General features: G+C 45.5%; 1 protein-coding gene across 3 annotated transcripts in view; it reads right to left on the bottom strand.

Moving 5' to 3' along the window:
- Ralgapa2 (Ral GTPase activating protein catalytic subunit alpha 2) overlaps positions 1 to 25,142 on the bottom strand; it is a 277,458-nt gene that overhangs the window by 1,373 nt on the left and 250,943 nt on the right. For all 3 annotated transcript variants that reach the window (XM_036184593.1, XM_036184594.1, XM_036184595.1), the window contains 2 exons: positions 16,570 to 16,691; positions 3,184 to 3,223 (listed from right to left, as the gene is read on the bottom strand). In XM_036184593.1, coding sequence (XP_036040486.1) covers positions 3,219 to 3,223; positions 16,570 to 16,691 — 127 coding nt within the window. In that variant the 3' untranslated portion in view covers positions 3,184 to 3,218. The remainder of the gene's footprint in view (positions 1 to 3,183; positions 3,224 to 16,569; positions 16,692 to 25,142) is intronic.

Here is a 25,142-nt window from a genome sequence, read left to right as displayed (position 1 = left end):
AGCCATAAAGGAACCCTGGGCAGAGTCTGTGCCAGTGCTGTTACTGGGATCCCTGCATGTTTACATACTGATATTTCACATGAGTTACTACTCGGTTATTCCCTAAAGGGCCTGAGACGAGAGGTCAGGCCTCAATTGCTTGTCTGAATGAGTCCAGATGAGCATGCAGCTATTTAGCACTAGAGGGAACGAGGGATAGAATTAAAACTCACAGATCTGCACTCCTCCCTTCCCCAGGGTGGCTGTCTGGGACTCAGAGGAATACAAGAATGCCTGCTGCAACACTCGGCCACTGTTGCGGCGTTGGTTGGTCTCGGAGGGCCGCTCTTCAAATGAGAGGATCATTTCATCACCCTTCCCCTTGTAGTATATTTTTAAATGCTCTACGCTTCCCTGAGTGGCCTCTGCCTACAACAAACCTCAAAAGCAGCACTCCTCCAGCCTCTTCCCTATAGGCTTCTCCTCTGGAACTATGGCCTTTGGAACAGTCATTACTGGTGTTTGAAATGAATTTATTTGGGTTATTTTGTCTACAGTGTTTTATTTACGGTTGTTTATTTTTTAACATGTCTTCTGACCTTGCCTGATCCTCTGGGGAGGAGCTTCTGAAATTGGTATGGTACTTACAAGTCCCCTTGGCCTGTGCAGACACTGTCCTACGCACTCCACGGTTTTTCATTTTCAGATTCCAAGGACAAGCCTTCACCCTCCCTCCCTTCTAGGGTCAGTGAGGTTAGCAGACAGAGAGCCCTGGGCTCCTCTCCTGTTGTTTTCCTTTTCAGAAACAGGCTAATAAGGGTGAGGTAGCTCAGTGGGTGTACCCTTGCTTAGCATGCATGAAGCCCTAAGTACCAGCCCAGCAAAAACACAAAACAAAGAGAGCAGGGCTGGAGAGATGGCTCAGAGGTTAAGAGCATTAGCTGCTCTTCCAGAGGTCCTGAGTTCAATTCCCAGCAACCACATGGTGGCTCACAACCATCTGTAATGAGATCTGGCGCCCTCTTCTGGCCTGCAGGCATACATGCAGGCAGAGTACTGTACACCTAATAAAGAGATAAATCTTAAAAACAAACAAACAAACCCCAAAACACCAGAGGGAACACAGCTAGGCCTGGCCTTCCAAAGGTCAGTGTGGTTTTTAAACATGCATTTGTTTTGCTTATAGATATGTATGTGTGCCACTTGGTGGCCGCAGAAGCCAGAAGAGGGTGTGAGGTCCCCTGGGACTGGAGTTACAGACAGTTGTGAACTGCCATGTGGGTGCTGAGATTTGAACCTGGGTCCTCTGGAAGAGAAGTCAGAGTACTTAACTGCTGAGCCATCTTTCTAGCCCCTCAAGGACCAGGTTTTTATGGACATATCTCCATGCCCTAGATGTTAAGAGTGGGGAGGAACATTAGATCAGGAGTAAAGGGCAGTAGGGAAAACAAACCTGACTGAACCTCACAGAGTATTCTGGTTTGAAATACCACCCACTCTGATCAGATCAGTTAGGATTAAGAAGCCAAAACAGAAAAAAAGCAAGTCAATAAATGCTTGAAGATATTAGGTAAAGGCATGGCTAATGTTTGATCAGAAGCAAGTGTTTTAGCTATACCCTGAACCCCTTCTACTAGGGAGGACAAGGAGGACAGAGGGTCACAGCTTGAACTCCTGCAGATGGACAGGACAGTGCCAGCTGTCTCACTGAATAAGCCTGAGCCATCATTTCAAAGCTCTGTAAGCAAGGGGTTTATACTCCTAAAGGCATAGACCCCATAGCCAAGGGCAGAGAGCAAAGCCACACCAGGATCCAGCGGAGCCATGACTATGCATTCCTTTAGTCCTCAGCTTTCTGCTGGTGCACCTTCATCCTGCAATTGCTTCCCTATGCCCACTGCAGCCCATGATGGACGGGGAGGCAGCAGCTGCAGAATGCACAGATGGGCACAAAGGATAAGGGCTGCCTTCTTGATACAGTGACTACACTTGCAAGCTGCTGGCAGTGCTGCTGCCCCAGCTCAGATTCTGCTGGGGATGGAAGCTGGGCCTTATTCAAAGGGCTCTCTTTTACCTCTGCTAGGGCAGGTGCAGGAGTACATGGGACAGGGGGCTGAAAACAAAAATCTTTGCCCCTAGACCCCTACTGGGAAGGGACTTCCCAATCCTGTTCAGCCTGTTGTCGCCTCCTGATTACAGGCAGCACTTGTGTTTTGTAGATGCTGTCACCTTTGGGGCACTGCTGGGAGCAGTCCAAAGCCATGGCTGAGAAGAGGAGGGAGGGGAACTGAGCTAGAGGATGGACTCACTGTGGTGGCCAGTTGCTCATCTAGGCAGCAGGTGTGGCAACCTGCTGGGTTACAGAGGTGTCCTGGGTGAGTTACTTCTATTTGTGTTGGGAGCACCATAGGAATGTAGCTAATAAATGACAGTGCTTTCTCTTTTGAGTGGCATTACCATAGTCACTAGCCAAGTCTCTACGACCTGTGAACCAGTACAGCCAGGCCACACTGGAGAGTCCTTACCCAGTCCTGCAGTGGTGGCTGCCATCCGTCTAAGCTATCTGTGCTGGGTCAGGATCCCAGACCCAGGACAGAAGGGTCAGGCAGGGAGGTCACACCTGCCATCTCAGCTTGTTCTCTGAGTCCTAGCCTGGGGTTCGCTGCCCTCTGCACTTGGCCATCTTTGGTCTACGTCTCTTCTCCCAGCTGCTCTATTCAGCAGCCCTCCTTGATGGCCTGCCCTCCCCGTGTGGAGGCCTTTGGAGGCCTCTGCTAAGGCAAGCAGTCAAAGGGCAGCCCAGCCTGTGCTTCATCTTATCGGCTCATCTCAACGTCCTGCTTCTCCAGGCTTGCCCGACACACAAAAGGGGGGGGGGGGCTGTGCCCATGGCTCCCTGCAGCCCCCCACACAAAGGGGAAGCGACAAAGACATTTTCCACGATGGCAGGTGTACGGGCAGAAGAAAGGCAGGCAAAGCTGGGGCTCCACAGGCAGCACAGACATGGAGGAACAGGAGAGTGGGCAGGGCCCCTTGGGAGAAGACAGGAGGCAGGCAACGCTGAGGCCTAAGAAGGTGGTGAGTGGGCATTAAAGTGTTAGTCAACCAATACCCCTCCTCCAAAGCAGGGTTTGGCTTGTGCATGGGTGGGGGAGGCTTGCAGTGGGGGGGGGGGAGGGGGAGGAGGACACCAAAGTGTCTTACCTTGCTCAACTGTCATAATGAGACCGTTATGTATTTTAATCTGAAGAGAGAGAAGATAAGAATCCAGTGAGTGGAAGGATTGCACCTCCACAGTCGCAGCGTGATAACGAACACAGTGCTGATAACACATGTATCCCCAGCTACCCCTATTCCTAAGGCCTTGTGTATCATTCCTCAAAGTTCACTTGAATACCCACTTGATGGGACCCAATGCCAGTTGGTGCTGTCTTTACAGATGAGTCCTCAGAAGCACACCTGAGGGAAGATCTCAGCTTCCTATTCCTTATGACAGGTCCCCTCACTCCTTCCACACCATTGTACACCCCATGTTTTCCACAGCACATGCCCTGTTTTTGCTTCTACCCCACCCTTGTGCTCCCACAATTCTCCTGAATTCCATACAGCTAGATGCCTAGTGAAGCTGGACATTTAGTAGTGACATGAACCGCTGTGCACACTGCCACAATTACAAGCTCAGACTTTCTGTGGACCCCATCTGCCACAGCCTTTCTAACACCATTTCAACAGACTCTCTGATGGAAGTGTGTGCACTTCTATGAAGTTACAGTCTCCTATTGATACAAACTCGGCCACCGACAGAGTACTTGGGGTGGAAGCCAGGATCCATGACAAGCCCTGGAAGACCAAGGGGCACTTCCTTGTCCTGCTATGAACTTGAGTGCCTCTCAATGTGGGGGCATGAGAGGCTCTGTCCAGGCTGACTGTGGATAACAGATGATAATGTAATTATCCTGAGATGATAATGTAATTATCTAGATTTTTGTATTTCTCCCAATGTGCCATACTGCAGGGCTCCATTTCACCCAATGGAGGAGCCACACACCTCTGTGCGCTTGGGTCTACCTTGAGTTGGAAGAACCCAAGGCTTCAGAGTGACATGCTCCTGATGTGCTCCTATGTGTGAAAAGGCTCTTTAGGAAGGGGCTCCTTGGTCTCACTCTCCTGCAGCCCCCTTGGCCCTAGTTACGCTATGCATACAGGCCCTTGATTGGGAGAAACCCAGAAAGCAGATGGCGTACTAACAATGGAGGACTTGTTTGTAATTGCTGATGAGGACTGGTTTGCTCCTCTCCTGAGGGTCCCCAGACACAGCCTGGTGTGGTGTGCCGGCCCACAAAGAGCATCTCAGTAACTGCCAATCCATGGTTGAGTTAAGGAGATGCAGAAGCAGAGGCAGTTGGAGGCTGCCTTGATTATTCCATGGGGCTCAGATGTCACCTGCTCTTGACATCCAGGCAGTACTCTTGAAGGGTGAGGTCCTAGTTACTGGGGCCAGGAAGCAGGGGGCCTCTTAGTACAACCCTAGGGGTCAGCAAAGAGCACACTATTCGAAGAGCCTGGAAGAGAGGACACTGAGCTTGGAGATGAGGGATGAGAAGAGACTTGGAGACACAAGACGCCTGGGAGGAAAAGAGGTACAAAGTGTAAGCCGCCCCGCCACCCCCCCCACCATCTTTCTCTTCATCTACTAGACACGGCGTGTTTTAAGTACTGTTACAGGCTGTATCAATGGATACAGCAGATAAAACCCACCCTTGGTTTTGGGGCCTTAGTGGATGGGTGGGGGAGGTAGAGCACACAAATACACAGACACACACATTTCTGTGGTATCCGAAGGGAGAGGCCCAGTTAGGAAAGAAGGGTCCTGAGAGGTTCCAGGGTGACTTAGGACATTGTACTGCAGGGTTACAGTGTGTCTTGAATAAGAAGGCATGTTTGGACATTAGTGGTGTTAGAAAATTAGCAGTCACCTCCTTTTCTTGTAGGAGCAGCTGGAGAGACTCCTGGGGGAGACCCTTTCACAGTCCAACTCAGATACCAAATAGCATAGTTTTGGCCAACTGGCAGCTCATATACAAAAGTTTAAGCCTGCAAAATCCAGAGGCCATTTTTAGAGAAGTGTTTTATTTTTTGGTGTTGTATAACTTCTTTAATATTCTGGGTATCAACAAGGACTTTCCTTTTTAATTGAGGAAATAACAAATATGGCTGGAGATTTGCATTCTCTGCAGCTCTGCCTAGAGATACTATTTGAGAATCTGTGGGTCTTTTATAGGGTATGTTTCCTCCAGCTGCAAAGGAGTGGAGTCTGAAGCAAAGCTTCTTATTTTGGAAGAAAGCTGGCTGTCCAGCACTGCCACCTGGGGTAAATTTGGGCCAGGGAGACAAGAAACGTGGCTGCCTCTCCCTACATCCTTGTTACTGGACAGTTAGTATGAAAATGATTAACTGGTTCAAGATAATTAAGAAAGAGAATGATTTTGAGAGTTGGCATGGGTGAGGGAGAAAGACCCGGACTGGGGTTCCAGCTCCAGGCAAGTGCTAACTATTCTCCCAGCAGGAAGGCAGGCAGAGGGGGATCCGAGAACTGATGGGGTGTGTGTGGGGAGGAGTATTCAGACCCCTTGGAATGGCTCTGAGGAGGGGAACAGGTGCAGGCAGTGGATGGGAAAGCCTGCACACGCAACTCAACACTGGCAGCCCAAGACCAGTGGGGATTTGCCAGCCTAATTAACATCTCCAAATGGCCAAGAGTAGCTTCCAGTATTTCCAGTCCAGCAGCAATGGCTATGTTCTGGCTCCAGCCCTGGCACTGGGCTTGGCTTCCAGTGTTTGGTTGTTGGTCTTGCCCATCAACTTTGGTTCTGAAGCAGAAAGCCAGGACAGCTGGACCAACAGGCATAGGGGAAAGAAGAAAGCACCCGCACGGTGCACTGTGGGCAGGCACACTTGTGTAGGGCCTTAGCGGGCAGTGGGGACATTAAGAAAAACCTTTGCTGGAATTTCTCCTTTCGCCCAACTATTATGTGAACTTAGGAGCTATGACTAAGTTACACATTTAAAATTAATAGTTCAGTGCCAACTGACTAGTTAGCCACAGTTTAGAAAGGTGTCCAGGCCTCCTCAATATCTCAAAGCATGTGGATGGCAAAGTTTCAGCTGCACTGTAACCATAAGGGAGGCTGACGGCCTTCTCCACCTGGTTCCACAGTGCATGGCTAATAGAGTACTGCTGTTCTCAACAGCCCAAATGTCCATCAACTGATGAATGAACTGTTTGGTAATTTTAAAAGCCTCCAATAAGGAGGAAGGATCATTCTTCTTTTAGAGCATAGACAATGGTAGGTTTCCCATGCTTCAGTGAATGGTCCTATACCCATGTACACATGGGCATCACTAATTGAGTTTAGTGGGTTATAAAAAGAAGACATGAAGTTGGAAAGGGGGAGTCAGGGTAGATATGATATTTCAATGTACACATGAATGAAATTATCGAAGTATAAACATGCTGATCAGATAATTTTTAAGAACACAATGAATGCTGTAGCATGAATGAGCTTTGAAAACATGTTAGGAGAAGGAAGCCAAGTCACCCTATTTTCTGGTTCTATTCATATGAAATGTCCAGGATAGGAAGATGCAGAGAAATGGAAGTGGATCAGTGGTTTCACAGGACAGTGGACTTTGAGGAAGGAATGAAGATTGACCATGAGGAGGTTTTATTTTGTTTCTAGGGGAAATGAAACATTCTAGAATTAGACCATGGAGATAGTTGTACAATCTGTGAAAATGCTGAAAGTATTAAATGGATACTTTTTTTGGATGATTGGCATGATATGCGAATTATATCTCAATACAACCTTTTTGTTGTTGTTGTTGTTAAGTTTTTTTCTTTTTCCTTTGCAGTACTGGAGACGAAAGCTGGGGTCTTGTGCACGGTGGTCAAGTGTTTACTATTGAGTTATAGTTCCTCCCAAGGCAAACAGGACAGAAAGTGGTGTGAAAAACACTATACTCCTCATTCCAAAAGCAACACAAGAATGACTTCAAGATTTAGGGAGAAAAATCTCCTGTGGGCCCAGAAAGGAGGGGACAGGGTAGTGATGAGGCCATGTGGATGTCACCAACACCTATTTAGCTGAGCTCTCTATCTTCACCACCGTCAAAACAAGCACACTTCCTGCAGGTACACAGTGCTCCTAGTGACCAAGGCTGACTCCAAGGTGTCCTATAACTTGAGTTCAGCTCTCTCTCTTAGGACAACTCAAGAGTGGACGGTCTAGGGAGGGGCTAGTGGTGTTCCACCTCTGCACTTCCTGTTTTGGTGTGCCTGTCACCCACAACTGTATTTTTGAATCCTTTGATGAGCAGCAGCTTTAAACCAAAGTAGCAGTTAGGTCTGCAGACTCTTCCGAGGAGACTGTGAGTTCTAGTGTGTTCTCAGTGTCCAGGGAAATATCAGGGAAGCGACTGAGACTCCTGGGTAGTTTTATTGATAGAAAGTCTCCTTGGGGCTGGGAATGAGCCTGAGACTACTATGGCCCTATGATAGATCATTTATTCCAAGTATTGGAGTCCTTGGACTCACCTTGGAGCACCCAAACAACTCTCCTGTTGTCTTTAGACCATCAGGAGGCAGTGTGGACATGAGATCAAGGCTTTCTCCACAAGAGCTCTTGCCATGTACTTCACTGAAGTTCGGAGCAGACAATAACACAGTTCACACTGCTTACATTCCTCAGTTGTCTGGGTCAAAGTAGAAGAGCATTTGCTACTCAAACCATAACTTGCCCAGGCCATAAATCCAACAAATTAGTCCTTTCTGCCTTTGAGGAGAATGTTTTGCTTTTGGCACAATAAAAGAATTCATCTTGGTTACCTGGCTGTCCACTCCCATGGATTTGTTCTAACACAATGGGCACCAAAAGGAAGGGACCCTGACTAGAAAGACCTAAGTGCTAAGCCTAGACATGACCAGCCAGCCACCTGATAGGAAAACATCGCCCTCCTCAGTCCTTCACCTGCTAAGGAGACAAGCCTTCCTCACAGGGTAGATGTGGGGAAAGTGCACAGAAATGGCCTGTTGTCAACAGTAAGTCTGCCGAGTGTCCTAGAGACCTTTACCTATTGTTTTGAGAAAAGGTCTTGGGGCATTCCCCAGGCTGGCCTTGACTGCCTGGGCTCAAGGGATCCTCTTGTTCTGGCCTTTCAAGTAGCCTGCACCACCACATGGGGTGAGACAGGACTGCAGGAATTTTGGCCTTACATCCTTGTCCTTCTGGGTCACTCAGTCATTGATTTTCTAGGCACTGGCCATAGCTATGTGCATAGCTCCTCAAGGCCGCAGTGGGATGAATGGCTTCAGATCAGAGTCCTGCCTGCTTCATGCTCACCTTCCTCTACCTGCAACACCTTCCCGTACAGGGACGGGTGCCACCATATTCTTTGCACCTGGGTACCCAAGGTGCAGGATTCTATTCCATGGTACTGTGGTGTGGGACACAATGTACCCACAGCAAAGTTTCCTGAGGGATGTCTGCACTGCCACAGTATTTGAGTGTTCATCACAGAATCACAGGCCTGCTGTGTGCCAGGTGAAGATAGAATGAATGAGGTCTTATCTAACTTATCCTTGCTTCCAATGTACAGTCTCTCCACAGAAGCCAGACTGAGCCCTTGGAACTATGATAATACCTTGTCACCCTGCTTCTCTATTAGCTTGTCTGTCTCACTAGATTATGGGCCATGGCTTCCCCTGTATCTGCAGGGTGGCTCTGACTTTTGGAATCTGCATTTACTCCTGCCTCTATTCTTCCCAGCCCCAGCCCCTCACTGCTTCCTGAAGTGTCAAGAAAGCTCCTACTAGTGAGGGTCCCCCTCACTCCCCACCCCCACTACTCCCTGCCTGGCTTCCACTTGGGGCCCATTGCCCTAGCTCCTTCCAGAGTTTTTGGCAGTATCACATTCCCAGTGAGGCCTTTGCTGACCTGTTTTAATGTGCACTTCCATACTGGGATAGTTTCTTCTCAGCACTCACCCTCTCTCCCCGGCTTTTTTGCATAACACCAAGGAGCTCCTGATGGCATTTAGTTCTCCCCTATCTGGGAGACAGCCTCGAGGATGGTGGGGCCTCTCCTAGTAAGTCCTTAGGACACTCATGGGTGTGGAGTGACTGTCTGAAGGCCCCATCCTGTGGGGTTTGTGAGATGCTCTGGGGAACGACACTGTTGTCCTACTGATTGGGGGAGCTGCAGGAGAGGTGTGGGTACCACCAGGATTCTAAGCTGGCCAAAATTTCTGTACCTCATTGTGGCCTCCAGCTGGTGTCTAGGGGGTGGGGGCATAGGGAGGTGAAAATCATCTGGGACTTTATCATTTTTATATTCTTTAAGTGGTGAGAAATAGGCTTTTGGTTATTCTTTCTCTACAATAGTGCTGTGAACCTTCTTCTACACCAAGAATTCAATGTTGGCCATATTAATGCTGACAGTTCTTTTGCCTTCCCTCCCTTCTTCCTATCTATCCATCCTCTTGCAATATTGACTGGCATGTTTCCCATCTTCAAGAGTTTTTTTTTTTTTTTTTCTATTCAGTTTTTTGTGAGGCTTTAAGAAGAAAATGTATAAGTCTCCCCCACCCCCAAGTGTTACCTGGAAAGGACAGCATAAAACATTCCTTCTAGCCAACAGCAGACTCCAATGCCAGTCCAAGAGCTTCATTTGGCCTTGCTGGAGTTTGCTCTTTGCTAAGTGAAAATCTGAGCAAAATCGCTGAGTCTTCCAGGAAGCCCCAGCTGCTAAGGCCTCACATGGATCACCTGCGAGGCCAGACTGACACGGACACCACAACTGCCTGCCATTCACAAAGAATGTGAGCCCGGGTGTCCCAAACCCTGGGCTTGTCTCACTCAAACGTTAAAGGTTATTTTAAATAAGCTTTAATTAAGACCCACTCCCCAAACTCTGCCTAAGAAAGATTCTGGTACCTGCTGGCATCCCTTGGTAACTGCTTCAGTCTCCCCTGAGTCATAATTAGCAGTCAGGCAGGAAAGAGATGCCACCTGCACATAAAATCTTGGAAGGCCAGGAAAGTGGGACTGACCAACTACAGTATCTTACAGGAAACAGACACTCCAAGGTGCTTCCACAAGCACATTCTAGACAAGTCCAATACATCAGCTCCCTTCCATTCTCTGAAGCTATGAACTCAATCAAGTCTCAGCACTGGCCAGGCTCTGGAGGGACCAGGAGTGTCTGAGAGGCAGCATTCTCTCTGCTCCTCCTCAATCTACTCACGTCTTGTGGAAAGGCTTTTAGTTCTCAGGCATCCTAGGTCTTAACCAGTGTTGCAAAGGTGAATGCTAGATGATTAGTGGATGGTGTAGGACACGGGAGGCAAGCCCCTGTTCACAAGCTCCAGGATCATAAGACAGATGATCTAACTCAGTGGAGTCTCAGTTTAAGTGGCCCAAGTCACTGGTGAGCAGGGTCGATTTCATTTGTAGTCACATTTTGCTATAACTCATCTAGGATTCCCACCCTCCCCCACCTTTTGGACACAGAGCCTTCATGCATATATCCTTTTCTCCCTTAAGACTTTGTTCTCCACAAAGGAAGAGATCTAGGCCTTCTAAAGGTTCCCAGAACCTTGTGTGTATCCTTAAGTACCCTTCACAGGTCTGCTCAGTGGAGCAGCCTATGGAAGGCAGAGCCATCTCAGATATGTCGCATTTGGCAGGCTGCAGCATCTCTTTCTAGCTGACCAAATGGAAAAATATGTCTCACCTCTGCTTGTCTCCCAGAGCAACAGGAGGAGAGTAACAGAGTGTTAAAAGCATATAGGGATGAATAAGCACAAAGCCAAGTATGGTGCCAAGCAGAGCCATAGAGAGTTCTCTCTAAAACCCTCAGCACCACTTACAAAAGCACCCAGAATTGAGTTTCAGTTATTCAGAACTGCACTGTCCAGCCTGGGTATTAACCTGGCTCCTCGCCTCCCTCTCTCCCAACACCAGGCTTTGACCATATTGCTCGTTACTGACCCACTTTTCCTAAGAGATTGAGAAGGGAGAAGGCAGATAAAATGTAATTATAGGTGTTTGTTCTGCATCTTGCATCAGACCCAACACATCTGTGGTCTAGAGACACACCTGTACCACTTAAAGCAACAGCCTGACTTCTCTCTGTCTGCTTACTATTTTACTCCTGTCGCATGTGTTATAAGACAGAGATGGCATGAATTATTCTTTAAATAATTCATAGCCCACTTTGAACAAATGCTTGCATGCAATACGCATACACACACACATACACACACACACACACACTACAGAGTTACGAATGCTAAAAAAAAAAAAAAAAAAAAAAAAAGTTGACAGAAATGCAGATGCTCCTGTACTTGTAAGAGTTACATAAATTCATTGTAAGTTGACCACACTGGAAATACACTGGTTTCTCCGAAGAGCCAAGCTGGGTCTGGGTGATGATATTAAGAGTGGTTAGGAACTTTTTATCATTATCTTCTTACTTTTTCAAAAATATGTCTACAAATTACAAAACAAAAGCAAAAGGGTCAGCATTGAGCTGGCTGTGTGGAAGGGGTCTAGGTTGGTGCCAGATGGGACTGTTGGGGTGAGGGTAGTTATCTATCTGTAGGACAAATGGCAACATTTTGGCCAGGGGCAGTCAAGAGTGCTGAGAGTGTAAGTCAGCTCTTGAGTTGGCAATGACATAAGAGAATTTATGTTTCAGGAAAAGTTCTAGTTCTTTACATGTAATTCTCGCATTTAATTTGGGGCTTTAATATCAATAACAAACCACCACTGCTTGACTTAATGGGACCATCAGCACAGGATAGGCACTCGGATGACATGTCCATGTGTGGAATGGGTGGTGAGGGCTCTGTTGTCCAACTTGTCTGCACTCTTTGGTTGCTCATTCATGATTTATGCTTCATTGTAGTCAAAGCTATTAAGGTGAGGCTAGACCTGATATTCCCTGAAGTCCCCTCTACCTCCACATTCTATGATGTTCTTTGTTGGTTTCCCTAAGCTATGATAAATGTAAATACATAAGAAGCATAAGCTGTGCTATCAATCTAAGCCTTCCTGCGACTGTTTTAACAGGGATGGAGGGAGGGGAAGGAGAAAAAGAATGATCACTGACTGGATGACTACACAGGAGGATGACCCTTTCGGTCAACATGAAAAGCTTGTTGGATCAGGGTTGGGGTTTACCTGTCTGTTTCTGGAGGCTAACTTGATCATTAACTACCCAGCAAAATATTCCTTCTGGGACCTGAATGCAGAATGACAGTGAGCACAGACGCATGGAAGCTGCTGGGGCTTCAGCCCTCAGGGCATGGGCCAGGGGCCTACAGAACTAGTGCAGCGTCCACACGTCAGGCTCCCCTGGGGGCCGAGCTGGGACAGGATGTGCTGTCTGCAGCTTTGTGAATTCATTTCACTGGCTGCCATCAAGTGGACCTGATAGCACCAGGTCAGGGACTTCAAGTGCAATGTCTAAAGTTGTACTGAACAGCATAAAAGGGTGACAAAAGTCTATCATAGGAGACAGATGAGCACAGTATTCCTTTCCAAGAGGCCATCCAGACACACATCTGAGAAAGAAGAAAGTTTGCAGCTTTGGATGGTGGCAGAATCTTAAGACTGACCCAGACTAATCTGGTTTAAGCCCCAAATATGACCTACATTCAAGCAGCAGATCGTGGATCAAAATCAGGGTGACACATTTTCTCACATATGTTTTATATCCTGGAGCCTTTACAAACCCACCTGTCATCAAGGAGAAAGTACTGCTGACCCTGTCTTGGAGAAATGAAGGGCTGTTTTTGAGGCTAACAAATAAACAAAGACCTGTGCTCCCTCTGCTGGCCCTCCATAGCAATATTGAAGTGAGCAGGAGCCATAAACAGTGTTGGCATCTCAAGAAAACACCAGCCAATCCAGAGATACTGAGAACAAATTTTGAGCTTGGTTTAGACATTCCTCAGCATAAAACATAGTCTCATCAACTTCTGACCAAAGTACCAATCCCGAAAGTTATATATTACAGGAGACATATCTACCATATGTCAATTGACAAATTGCTAGCTGTGACCACAATAGTTACTTTGGGATTCATTTATCAACAGACACAGATTTTAAGGTCCAGACATAATTTTTAGAGCAATTCCAGGAAAAATAAAACAAAGACCGAAACAACAACAAAAAACCCCAAACAACAATCGAAATGCAAACAAACAAAGAGAAGAAGAGTAACAAGGAAACTCCCATGCAATTCCAAACAAGTTTCTTTCCCCTTTTTGTTCACTAAGAGCAGCTCCCAAAGGTAAAGATTTACACTACATCCCTTTGGATAATGTCAAACATCAGACTGGATTCTCCAAGTCATTAGCATGCAGAAGAATGACCTCATGGAGAACAGATGCACTTGGCTGTGAGCTGCAGTGATTACATCAGTCCCTCCCCAGCACTCGAGGGTGCCCATTCCAGTTAACCCTTTACAGGCGTCTCTGCTGGCCCCCTTCCTTGATAACATGAAAACATAAACTTAGTCCTCTTTCTGTTCCCATAGCTGTGTGGGTTAGTTAAGTGAATACAAATATGCATGCATAAAACATATAGCTGTTAATATCAGCAATCTTTTAGATTATTATTACTTGTCAATAAGGGGAGGGATCACAAGGCAAACCACAGACAGGGCTAGGGGAAAAAGCCGTCCAAATACCTTTCATACAGAGTATTATTAATTCAAGCAATAGATGCAACAGATACAAGGGGCAGGCTGCTTTAAAATAGCATTTCTGATTGGGAGATGAATCCTCTTTTAAAGGCTCTTGACAGAAGTTGAATTCATATATTAGACCTGTTTCCCTATTGGGAGCTCATGATGCATCATGCACAGAAGTGCACATATTTGGGTGCTCTGGCCCCCAGGGCTCCGTGGTTAGGGAGTGTGAGAGGCACAGACATTTCCCATTAGTAGTGTCTCTGGCCAGGCTCACAGGGCACATTTCCTTCTCTCTAGAGGCGGGGGCTGTGGTATATTATACAGTTCAGGTGTCCTCCTGAAAGAAAAAGCCCCTTGTTGGGAAGACACAAACAAAGCCTAGGAAAATCTGTGCATATGTATATAAGGAGCCCAAGGCTCTGCTTTGATGACATTGATGGTCACAGAGAGTCTGACTAGGGCCCGTGTGCACTGTGGGAGCTTAAGCAGTTCAGGGTCAATTTTTCCAGTTGGTTTGTTGCTTGGAAGAGCAGGCTTCACCTCAGTCTCTGAGTGTAAGTTGGCTGGGCTGGGCTCATCTGGGTTTGACTGTGCTTGTCCCAAGAAAATAAAAAGCACTGTGAATAAGTGAAAATTGTTCTCCTCTGTGAAAGCAGAAGCAGGGGGAGGGATTCTGTAGAAGTCAAGTCTGCGCAGAAGCCAGGAAGAACACAGCTCTGAGACAGTGCCTGTGCACTGGGCTGATGAACCCCATCCCCACTGTACTGCCCCCCACTGTAGTTCAAATAGACTTTCTTTTCAGTTCTTTTCCAATCACTAGGAAGGGCAAATAGAAGCTGTAAACTCCATGAAATATGAGGCTGATGTTGATCTGAAAAAAGGACGAACCACATTTGTTTTGGTGTCTATATTAGGTTTCTTGCTCCATAAAAGTTCTAATACCTGTCCTGACAAGCTGTCAGAAATGTTATTAAGTAATTTTTTTAAAAGACATTCTCCAAAAAAACCTATTAACCACTCTCCCCCAAGTGGTCACACAAACCCAAATGCTCCTACAGTCTCACTTAAGCTGTTACCTAGGAACTGAATCTGAACTGGTTTGAATAATTGTGAACTTTATTTATACAGAGGGTAAAATATACATAGAAAATAACACCTATCATTGTTTCAGTAACATCAATAATCGCCAGCCTTAAAAATAAAAGTTAAGAAATTTTAATATTTATTTATTTCATATTTTTCCTTTTTTTAAAGCAATGAAATGTTTTCTTAAAAGTTAAAAACAAAAACAAGAGCCTGCACTGAAAACCAAGTCTCAGTGCCTGCAAAGGGTGAGAAGAGGCTGAAGACAGCTCTGAAGCACTAGCTTGCTGTGCTGCTGTGGAGTCCTCGTGTTTGTTCACTGAAAAATTAGACACAATTTTAAAGCGCTAGCCAGACTGGGTATGAAATCTTCATTTCCCTTAAAACAGATTTGTTTTTGTCTCAGATAGAACGCTGGCAGAGTGTATAAAAGAATTCAATTCACAGCTGTTCTACTTTTTTAATGTAAGAAACATTAATCAAAGCTTTAAGTTATAAGCTTTTCTCATGTTGCTCAGTATCCCAGTTCAACAAAGATCAATAGAGGCCATCCCTGTGTTTCTCTCGCCTCACCAGGAAGCAGAGTCGTGATTATGTAAATGGAGCTCCGCACCTCGGCCAGCTTGCTTATCTCCCAAGCCTTCTGCCTGCTGCTCCTGGCTCCCCATGCAAGTGCCTGCCTCTCTCTCTTATCTCCCAACAAAGCTCCAAGAGGCACAGACTGAAGCCAGCGATGTTAAACAATGCCGCATGGCTGATTTTATTTGTAAGTGATTTATTTCACTGAATTTGATTTTTTTTCACTTTGTGTGTAAGATATTTGTTAACAAGTCAGCACAGGAGAAGCAAAGCTGTGTTCAGAGGCAATTAGCACAAGCTAGAAATCTATTAAGCATACTTATAGCTATGCTGAACCAGGAAAGGTGAAGGAAGCCCCTCATTGAGAATTTCAACATGTGGAGACTAAATATCCCACTTACTCTCTGACAGGCAATTAATCTGTAACAACATGCAGAAATTTACAAGTAATAATTATATTCTTTGACGAAAAAGCCATAATAATCATATCAACAATTTAAGTGGCAGCACATATTTTTTCAAATTGATAATATTATATAAAGATAGTTAAAAAAAAAATGGAAAATTCTGCACTTCCACTGGCTTACAAAATGAAAGCCATTATAAGCTACTTTCTAAAGGCTCCACACCAGGTGCTGCTCTGGTCGGTGGCTTGTCCGCATGACACCAACCACTCCAGAGAGCAGCGTGCACGCGGCACTCTGTAATGATGGGCCTGGGGACACTGTCCTTCCATGTCTCCGGCATTAATCCCTGACCCTCGTATCTCAGCGGCATAATCCCCATTTAGCATTAGTAGCAACGGCTTCAACTGTGAGAACTCTTTTTTTGATAAGTACGCAGTGATTTGGGCATCGCTTTTAAACAACATATTCCCAGCTCAGCAAGAAACCCACACTCCTGAATGAACCGGAGCACATTATTGAGAAAAAGTTCATTAACCTTGCTAGATTCGAGGGTTAACAGGATAGCTGAAGAAAGAAACACAGCGAACAGCTCGGATACAAAACAAATTAAAATGAATGTCATCATTCCTTTTGAAATTCATTAGTTGATTCAGAGGGTGAATGTTCTTCTTAAATTTGCAAGCATTTATCTGTGAAAAACAGGTGTACATCTGCTACTCAAACGCATCGTAAGCGGGAGGGAGGAGAATAATGTAGACACTCACCCGTTCCACTGAGAGAGTAGCTGGGAGAGGGAGAAAAGACTTGAGCCGCGAAATCCTCGAATGTCATGACTTCCCGGTGGTTCTGAATTATTGCTTCCAGATACAGAGCTCGCTCTTCATAGCTGCAGTAATTGGTTAAGGAGACAAACGCACGTGCAAATGGCACGTGGAGCGACTGGCAATTTGTTCTAAATGCAGTTAGTTACTAGGCTTTCCTCGTCCCGTGTGAAAATGCATCTTGGAAACTCATTAGCTTTTTTGCCAGAAAGTTAGATATTTGTCACACATAATGGTGAGACGCTAGTTTTAAGGCCTAGATTTCTGTCGGGCTTCAACTATATCCAACAGTAATATCATTAAGAAATACGTGCACCGAAAGTTACAGGATTCTATCAAAGCACTATATTACATCTAAGGCTGCCTTACACAAGGACAAGAGAGGTGAGTGATTGTGACAGCACAGTAATGGCATAAAGTGATGACAGCCTTCATCTCCACTCCCGATCTGGGTCAATGAGAACTCTTAGTGTAACAACATAGGGAACTGATACTTCAAGTAAGAGCTGGTTCTATGGCGGCGAATACTTTCAACAAAAGTAAGAAAAGGCAAGTTATTGAAAAGAGAAGGCCAGGAGTTATATTCTGCAAGAGCATCAGAGCATCGGGCTGGGGTAAGTGATGAGCATTAGAAAATAAGAATGGATATGGAGGATGTAGCAAATGGTGTACAGTGCAATAGCAGAAAAAGAATGAGAAAAACCATTGCCTTCTAATGAAAGCTGCAGCCTGGAACACACAACATTAAAATGTGTAATCAAAAACCAGTCACCAATAAAACTTACAAGCGGAACAGGCCGAAGCAACTTTCCAGCTGCCTTAATAGGACCCCCGCCTGTGGCAGCCTTTCACAGGGCAGAAAGCAAATCTTCCCTTTTGTGTGAGCTTCTGTTTCCTCTGAAGGTGAAGAATCATGCACTCCCAACAACAGGAAACGTCAGAATGATCTGGCAATGAATGGAGGGCTGTACATAGAACTTTAGGAATTAACGCTGGGGGAAGCTGGCATGATGTCTCATTTCCCCTTCCTCATTATCGATGCAAAAGTTAAAGGATGTGTTTTGATTATTTTGAAAATTGTGCTATTTCTTCATGAACACAAAACCCAGGGAATGTAGATCCCCCTTGGTTAGTTATCTAGGGATGCAAAGAAGAAACACGATTCTGTATATCTTAAAACAATCTTTTCAAGATGTCCACTTGGAAATTATAAGTTGGGAACAATTACACCCTTCCAAGTAGCTTCTCTGTATTTTGTTTTAAAACTGGAGACACTCTTCTTTTCTTTTGGCAAGGTCCTGACACTGATTTCTGGATGCAGGCTCTCTCCTCCTGTATCTGTCTTCAGGGGATGGTGTCACACCGTGAGGGGACCAGAGCCATTCTGGAGCAGTGCTGAGTCACCTGGTCGCCACATGTGACTATCAAAATTGAAATGTGCATGAACTGAAATGCAAAAGGAACAACTACACTTCTGTGCTCCACTCCATGTATTCCAAGTGTTCAATAGTCACAAGAGCTGCAGCCCCCTGACCTGTGTACACTGAAGACAGTAGAATCGGGATCTGCCTCGTGCTAGAATTTTCCTTGAAGTTTGCTCTACACAATTCCTTGTTGAAGAAAATGTATTGGAGGCTTTCAAAAGTGGCCCCTCTGAAGATTTATGATTTTTTTCTATGGATGGTCACAACAGCCCTAGGCCTGGGCAGCATGCTCCAGAGCTGGCTCCTGGGCTGTGGGCTGAACTCCTGGTGACTTGCCTTAATGAACAGGCTGCCAAACTTCCTCAGCGAGAGGCGCCTGCTCAGGCCCAATTCTAGAGGGACCCACTAATGCCATTCACGTCTCATTATGAGCATGCTCATTCTGCACAGCACTTGGCTGTCACCACAGAGCGGCCCTCCGTGTATGGCCCCAGCGAGCCGCAGGTCGGGGGAACAGCAGGACGTTAGGCCTGAGTGGCCGTCTGGCGAACAGGCCCTCTCACACTAAGCTGGCACGTGCTGGCCCAGCAGGGGCTGAGCCAGGCGTGACAAATTACTCAAAGAGCTGAGCTAAACTTATGGCTGACAACCACCTGAGCCTTCAGACTGCTGTGGCCCACTGTCAACGTTCAATTCATGCTCCCCCCTTTCAGTACAGTCTGCTTGTGGGCCTGGGTTAGAGCAGACACATCCTTCTAAAGACCGGTCACACTCTGCCTAGTGTCTTCCTGCTGTTTCCTGAAAGGCCCCACTGTGTCCAACACATCCACATACAGAGCTGGAAACAACGGTGAACAACACAGAAATGTGTGTTCCCTTTGCTAGATTCTCCATAGAAGACTTATCTGGAAAGTAACCTTGTTAATCAAACTCACAATCAAACCTACAGAAGAACTACTGCACACGGATCCCAGGTGGCTGTCCATCACCCACATCCTGAGTGACACCATCCAACTGTCAAGAGGCTGGTCCCTGTCATGACAGAGACCTGGGCTCTTAGGAGGAGGTCCAGAACTGCACTCACAGGGGGCAGTCATCAAGTTTGGGGATTCTCCCACTCTGTGAGTATTTATGGTCTGCTCTTGTATCACAGAGCTACAGACAACAGAGAGAACCAAAGTGCTTCCAGAATTGGATACTGAAGGAGGAAATGATCCTTCACAGAAGGTTCCCAGTCTTGCCATTCAGGCCCTAGACTGTCACACTCTCCACACCCTCTCAGCAGTGTGGACTGGCATTAGACTGGGTGTTGTCATTTAGACAAACATCTATCAGGGCTTAGGTAAGACTAAGAGACATCAAATGCAGCTAACTTGGGTCCAAGCCAGAGCATGTTAAACACTATAACAAAAAGAAGGCAAATACCACCCCAGCTCAGGCAGTGCTTCGAACAGCCAAGAATTCATGAAGGCCCCCAATCACTTGTTCGGTAGCCTTAGCAAAAATACAGCCCTGGTTTGTTGATTTATTTGTGTGTGGTATATGTATGCATGTAGATGTGTACATGAGTGAGTGATGGTACATAAGAGTACATGAACCTATGTGTGGAGAGTAGAGATCTTGTCAAAAGTCTTGATTGCTCTTAATAATTTTTGAGACCTAAAACGTGCTACTGTGGCTGCATCGGTAGGCCAGTGAGCCCTCAGATCTGTTTGTCTCTGTGTCCCCATCACACACTGGGATTACAGAACCATGCTGCTGTGTCCTGCTTTTAGATGGGTACTAGGGATCTGAACTCACGTCCTCATGTTTACACAATAAACACTTTACCCCGAGGATCAGATCCAATACTGAATGTATTAGAATTATGAGCAAGGGCAAACTAAAGCAATATTGTCTGACACTTACTATCCTCAGAACCTCAGGGGGGAAAAACAGTAGACATCAAATTGACTGCAAGAGCCTTCTCAGGCATATGCATGTGGCTGATGAGGTACTGAGCCATAAATCTGACACCCATTTTAATACTAGGCACTGCTCTTTGCTCTCCTAAAAGTACTTCAATAAACACAAAAATTTTAATTCTGTTCTAAATAACTACCTCACTAATATAATACCAATACTTCCAAAGGAGCAGTTTTCTCTTTGGTCACTTAACTCAGGGAACTTTCAAATTAATAAGCAGAAGTCTATCTTGTATTTGTATACTGCCCCTCTCTGCCAGTGAGGTCTCACTGTGTAGCCTAGCTTGGCCTGGAATTTGCCATCCTCCTGCCTCTATTTGCCAACTGCTGGGACTACAGCTGCTAGGTCTGGTTGTATTTGAGCATCCTTCACAAACTACTCCTACTATTTTACATACAAATTTCATGAGTTATTAATACTCCACTGGGAGGTCTCCAGCACTTACAATCAATACACCTTGCAGACGCTGCTGGGAATCCAACCTGTTGCTTCCAACTTTAGTCAGATTATTATTTGATATTTTAGAATAGCAGCAATGTGAAGGAAGAAAGGTGTTTGCTTCTGGTGAAAGGCCTAGGTTTTAGTTCTGGCCTTTCCTCCAAAGACAAGTGACAAAGATGAGGGGCTCCAACTTGCAGCTTCAGTTGTCTTAGAGGTAAAATAAGGATGTGAGTGGATTCATGGGCGCCTACCTAGGAACCCGCTGCCCAGGATTCCCATGGTAAATATGTAGGGCCTGTTCTTGCTCCCTCAGTGTGGGTTCATAGGTTGTGTTCAAGGAACATTGCAGTGAATGAGCTAGGAGAACCCCTGGCTAGGCTTTGCAGCAAGCAAACTACATTACTGATAGGAAAATGTCAAGTGCTTTCTTACCCCCTGTGCTAGAACTGGGATGAGAGTCCAGAGTTTCTAACTTTCACTGTTCTCTGTGAAGATCCTGAATTCCAGAATACATGGGTCAAGTTCCGGATATCGTGCAAGGTTGGGAGCTACACTCCCAATGAGGACAAACCACCAGACTTAAATATGTGTGGGCTACAAAAACTAATCTGCAATGTAAACCTGGGTACACATGTTTAAGCTGACTCTACACACAGGCCATGCTGACTACAAGGAATACAGAAAACCAACAATTCCCCCATTTTAATCTTCCTCTTCGCTCTTTTTCTCTCTCCTCTCCTTCTATCCCCCCCCCCTTTCCTCTCCTTACTCAGGTTCTATGATGGTTGACTATTGAGCATTTCAACTGGAGTTTGGAAAGGGCATTCTGCAGGCTGCATTTTTTTTTAATCCTTTGGAACCTGTGTTGCTCAGCCTTTCTCTACATTTTCCAAGTGTGGACATGATATTCAGACCAGCTTCAGGGGAAGGCTGCCTCCTGATATTGGGGTGTGTGCCAGTCACTTCATGTTCTTGTCCTGATCATGTCCCTGTCCTGAAGTTTCCTAACACTTGCAGCAACTTATTAGTGACACAAACAAGCCCAAAGCTAGCCATCTTTGAGGCCGCCAAACTCTACACTCCAGTGGCCATCTATAAAGGGAGAGGAAGTCACGTTTCAGAATGTCAGATAGTTGTCACATGCTCCTCTGAAGAATTCTGTCCCAGTGCTGACACTAATACCCCTTAGTCTATCGGGGTGATTACCATCTCATCACAGAGCTAGCTCCCAGGTTAGCTTTCTGGGGTTGCTGAAAAAAACAACTAAGTGGGGGTTTACAGATTTCCTCTCTTACTCCCGAGGGGAGTTGCTGTGAAAGGCACACATCTGGGTGTTAGTGGGGACAATGACTTAAGGAAAGCAGAAAAGAGAAGTGCTGTGTTTAGGGCTTTGGTTCTGTTCAGAGCTCAACACTCAGAAAGTCATGGGTGATGCTGGGAGATGGGAATCAAAGAGCTCAGGTCAAGGATGGACAAGAATGCCACCCATGAAGTGAGGGTCCTGCTCCAGGAATATACCCTCTTCTACAAAGCTATGTCTATTTGTCTTATTATGCACTACGAATGGCGGGGGGGGGGGGCTGAATCTGGAGACGGTAAAATATTACATGTGCACATGGTCTGTATGTGAAATTATAATCTGCTTAGAAAGCCTTATCTAAAACAACTGCCATTTCAAAACCCAAATGTACCCTCATTCAAGTATTTATTCAAGTAATGTGTACTGGGGCAGGGGGGCGGGGGCAGCCCAGTGGTGGAGTGCTTGCTTAGTACAAAAGAGGCTCTGATAAATTCAGAATTTTTACTGAGCATCCAATCTGTGTGCTTCTGTAACCAGGACATGAGACCCAGCTAACCCACCCTCACCAGACAGAACACTGTTAGAAAGACACATTTGTACAGCAAGGCAAATGTCCTTACTATAGTGTCAGGGAGGAAAGAGGTCATAACAGGTCTGGGATGGCTCTGAAGAGGTGGTAGGAAACAGCTACCAGAGTGCAGGTCGGGTGATGGGAATCAAGAGTGGGGAGGGCACAGCAGAAAGCATAGGTGAGGATGGGATGACTCTGGTCTGAATGGTTTGAGGGAAGACAGCAAAGTGGTCTCATTTCAGTGTTTAGTGGCCCTTGGGAGAGGCGCATCCTTATGTTCCACCTATGGGCTGTAGAAAAGACTTAAAATTTCATCTTTTCTTTACACACTTCAGGAAGCAGGTGATATATTTTGGAGGCATGTGTCATACATACATTTGAATGAAGAGGAAAAGGCAGGAAAGGTGGGAGAAGTTGGGGACAGAAGGGCCTGACAGAGATCAAGGGGATCACAGTTAGGATCAGAGGCCCTGACCTGATGCACTTCTGGGTATCTGCTAGGTGGGTTCAGGTGGCCCTGCCTCACTCTAAATAAATGGATGAAATTCCACAATGACCAGAATGGGAGCAGATGCAGTTATATTCTAAAGCCATGCATCCTTTCCATGGAGAGTCTGTTTGTCTTTCGGTAGAATGCAAATTTCAATACTAGACTATTTAAGACTGCAAATACATGAATCATTCAATGTAAATGTCACAGCCTGGTGACATGAAAAGGAGACTTGATTGAATAATGCAATCGCATGAAGTGGATACTCTGGAAGAGGAAATGAAACACATGGAGGTATAAGATATTAGATTAGGTCTCCAGCCCTAATGATACACTCTTGGAGGCGGGTAGTCCACTACTGCTCAAAAAGAAGAAAACACAGATATAACTAAGTTTAAGAGTAATTCTGAGGAAATGATAAGAACAAATGGAAATGGGGGAAAAAACAAATTTTCCTTGGGCTATTAAATTAGACTTTTGGAGGCGGTCTGCTCTCATATCCCAAGGCCATCAGCAAAGGAACTAAAAGCTTCCTCTCAGGATCTGAGACACTCCAAGGGGGCCGTGGATTTGGTCCATATTTTCATTAGAAGTGGTCAGGTCTACTCTTCCCTGGGGACTGGCTGGAGAGAAACACATCTTTAATCACAGCCTTTTAACCATATCTGTCTTCTCTACTTCTCCAGGAGTACCTTTTCTTCAACAAGTGAGAAAATGCCTCGCAATACCATCAATCAGAGTCTCACAGCAGTAAAAATACAACTGACAAGAAAATTAGTCATTCAGAGAATTTCAGGTCTTGAGAAAGTGCTGTCAAATTGGGTGAGAAATGACTCAACAGTCTACTTGACTGATGAAACCCCCTGAAGAAGTAAGGGGTCAGTTGTAATGATTGACATCTGAGGGTTCAATGGCTGATTTCTAGGAAGGAGGAGTCAGTATCACTTGGATGGTTTCTCTTTCATGGGTTTCACTAATCCCAAAGATCTTCTACAGTAGAAGCTAAAAGTGTACTTTGGACTTTAATCACAAAAGACCCCTGGGACCTTTTGTTGGTATTTCATATTCATGAGGAGTTGACTAGGTGGAAAACAATTAGAAATGTACAACCATCTGAAAATGCCTTGAGTCCCGTTTGTGGCAAAGCCTAAAAGAGGGTGATTAAATGGGAATACATGTGAACTTTTAGCTCCACCATCAGCCTGTTAAGTGAAAAATTATGAAATAAAATATACTCTAAGTATTATCTGCTACAAGGTAATTTAACCAAATTATTTCACAATTATTCAACAAGGACTCTGATCTTGAGGACTAAAAGCCATTTCCATTTAGCCTGCAAGTTAGTTTATATAAAGGTGGAGTCTAAGAATAATATGGACACTAGGTGAAGTGGAACTTGTTTGGACACACAGGAGGCTGAGGCAGGAGGACAAAAGTTCAAGACCAGCCTGGGCCATAGAGTGAATTTGAGCTGCAGGCTATGAATGGCCCTTAGAAACTACAGATATCATTTTCATGATCCCAAGTTCTCCACAGACTTTATTGACTTTCACTTCTGAAAGCAACTTCAGGGAAATGGCTATTTTTGGAGGATGTTTACAAAATTTGAGATTTAGTTAAAGTATTTTCCTCCTTCTATGCACTTAAAAATAATGTAGGTGGGGGCTGGAGAGCTGTCAGTGGTTACCCAGCACCTACATGGCGGCTCACAGCTACCTGTAGCTCCAGTTCCAGGGGATCCAATATCCTCTTCTCCCCTCTGTAGGTACCAGGTATACATGTGGTACACAGACATATGTGTATGCAGACAAAACCCCCATACACATAAATAATAACCACAATAATAAAGCTGGGTATATCTGGACAGACAAAATAATTTTTCTATATTCTTATAAGCTAATTCTAATGGATGACTTTCCTGGGATAATATTCATGTTACTACTGAATTATCAGATGATAAGAATAAATTCCAAGAAAAGTTAGGGGTTTACCAAATAATAGTAACCTAACAAAGGAGGTGGTACCCCTGTGAAGGCTGCCAAGTGACCTTCCTAGCCTACTCAGACAGTGCAGGGGTGTCGCAACACCTGACAGATGAACCCCAAACCAAAACACACTACAGAGTCACCAGAGCAAGACAGTAACACTGTAGTTGTTGAAACGAAGCTGGAAATCTGGGGAAATTCTCACATCACAGAGGTCCTCAGTGTTTCAAAGCAGCAAAACAGCTGCCACATGCTATTAAAGGAACTGATGCTCTCCAAAACAGAACATGTGGAAAATGTCCACTATGGTAGGAGCCACGCTGGGCAAAGAGTAGAACAC

Source organism: Onychomys torridus, chromosome 4, assembly GCF_903995425.1.
Source record: "Onychomys torridus chromosome 4, mOncTor1.1, whole genome shotgun sequence".
Taxonomy (NCBI): Eukaryota; Metazoa; Chordata; class Mammalia; order Rodentia; family Cricetidae; genus Onychomys; species Onychomys torridus.
This window is presented reverse-complemented; position numbering and strand designations above follow the sequence as displayed.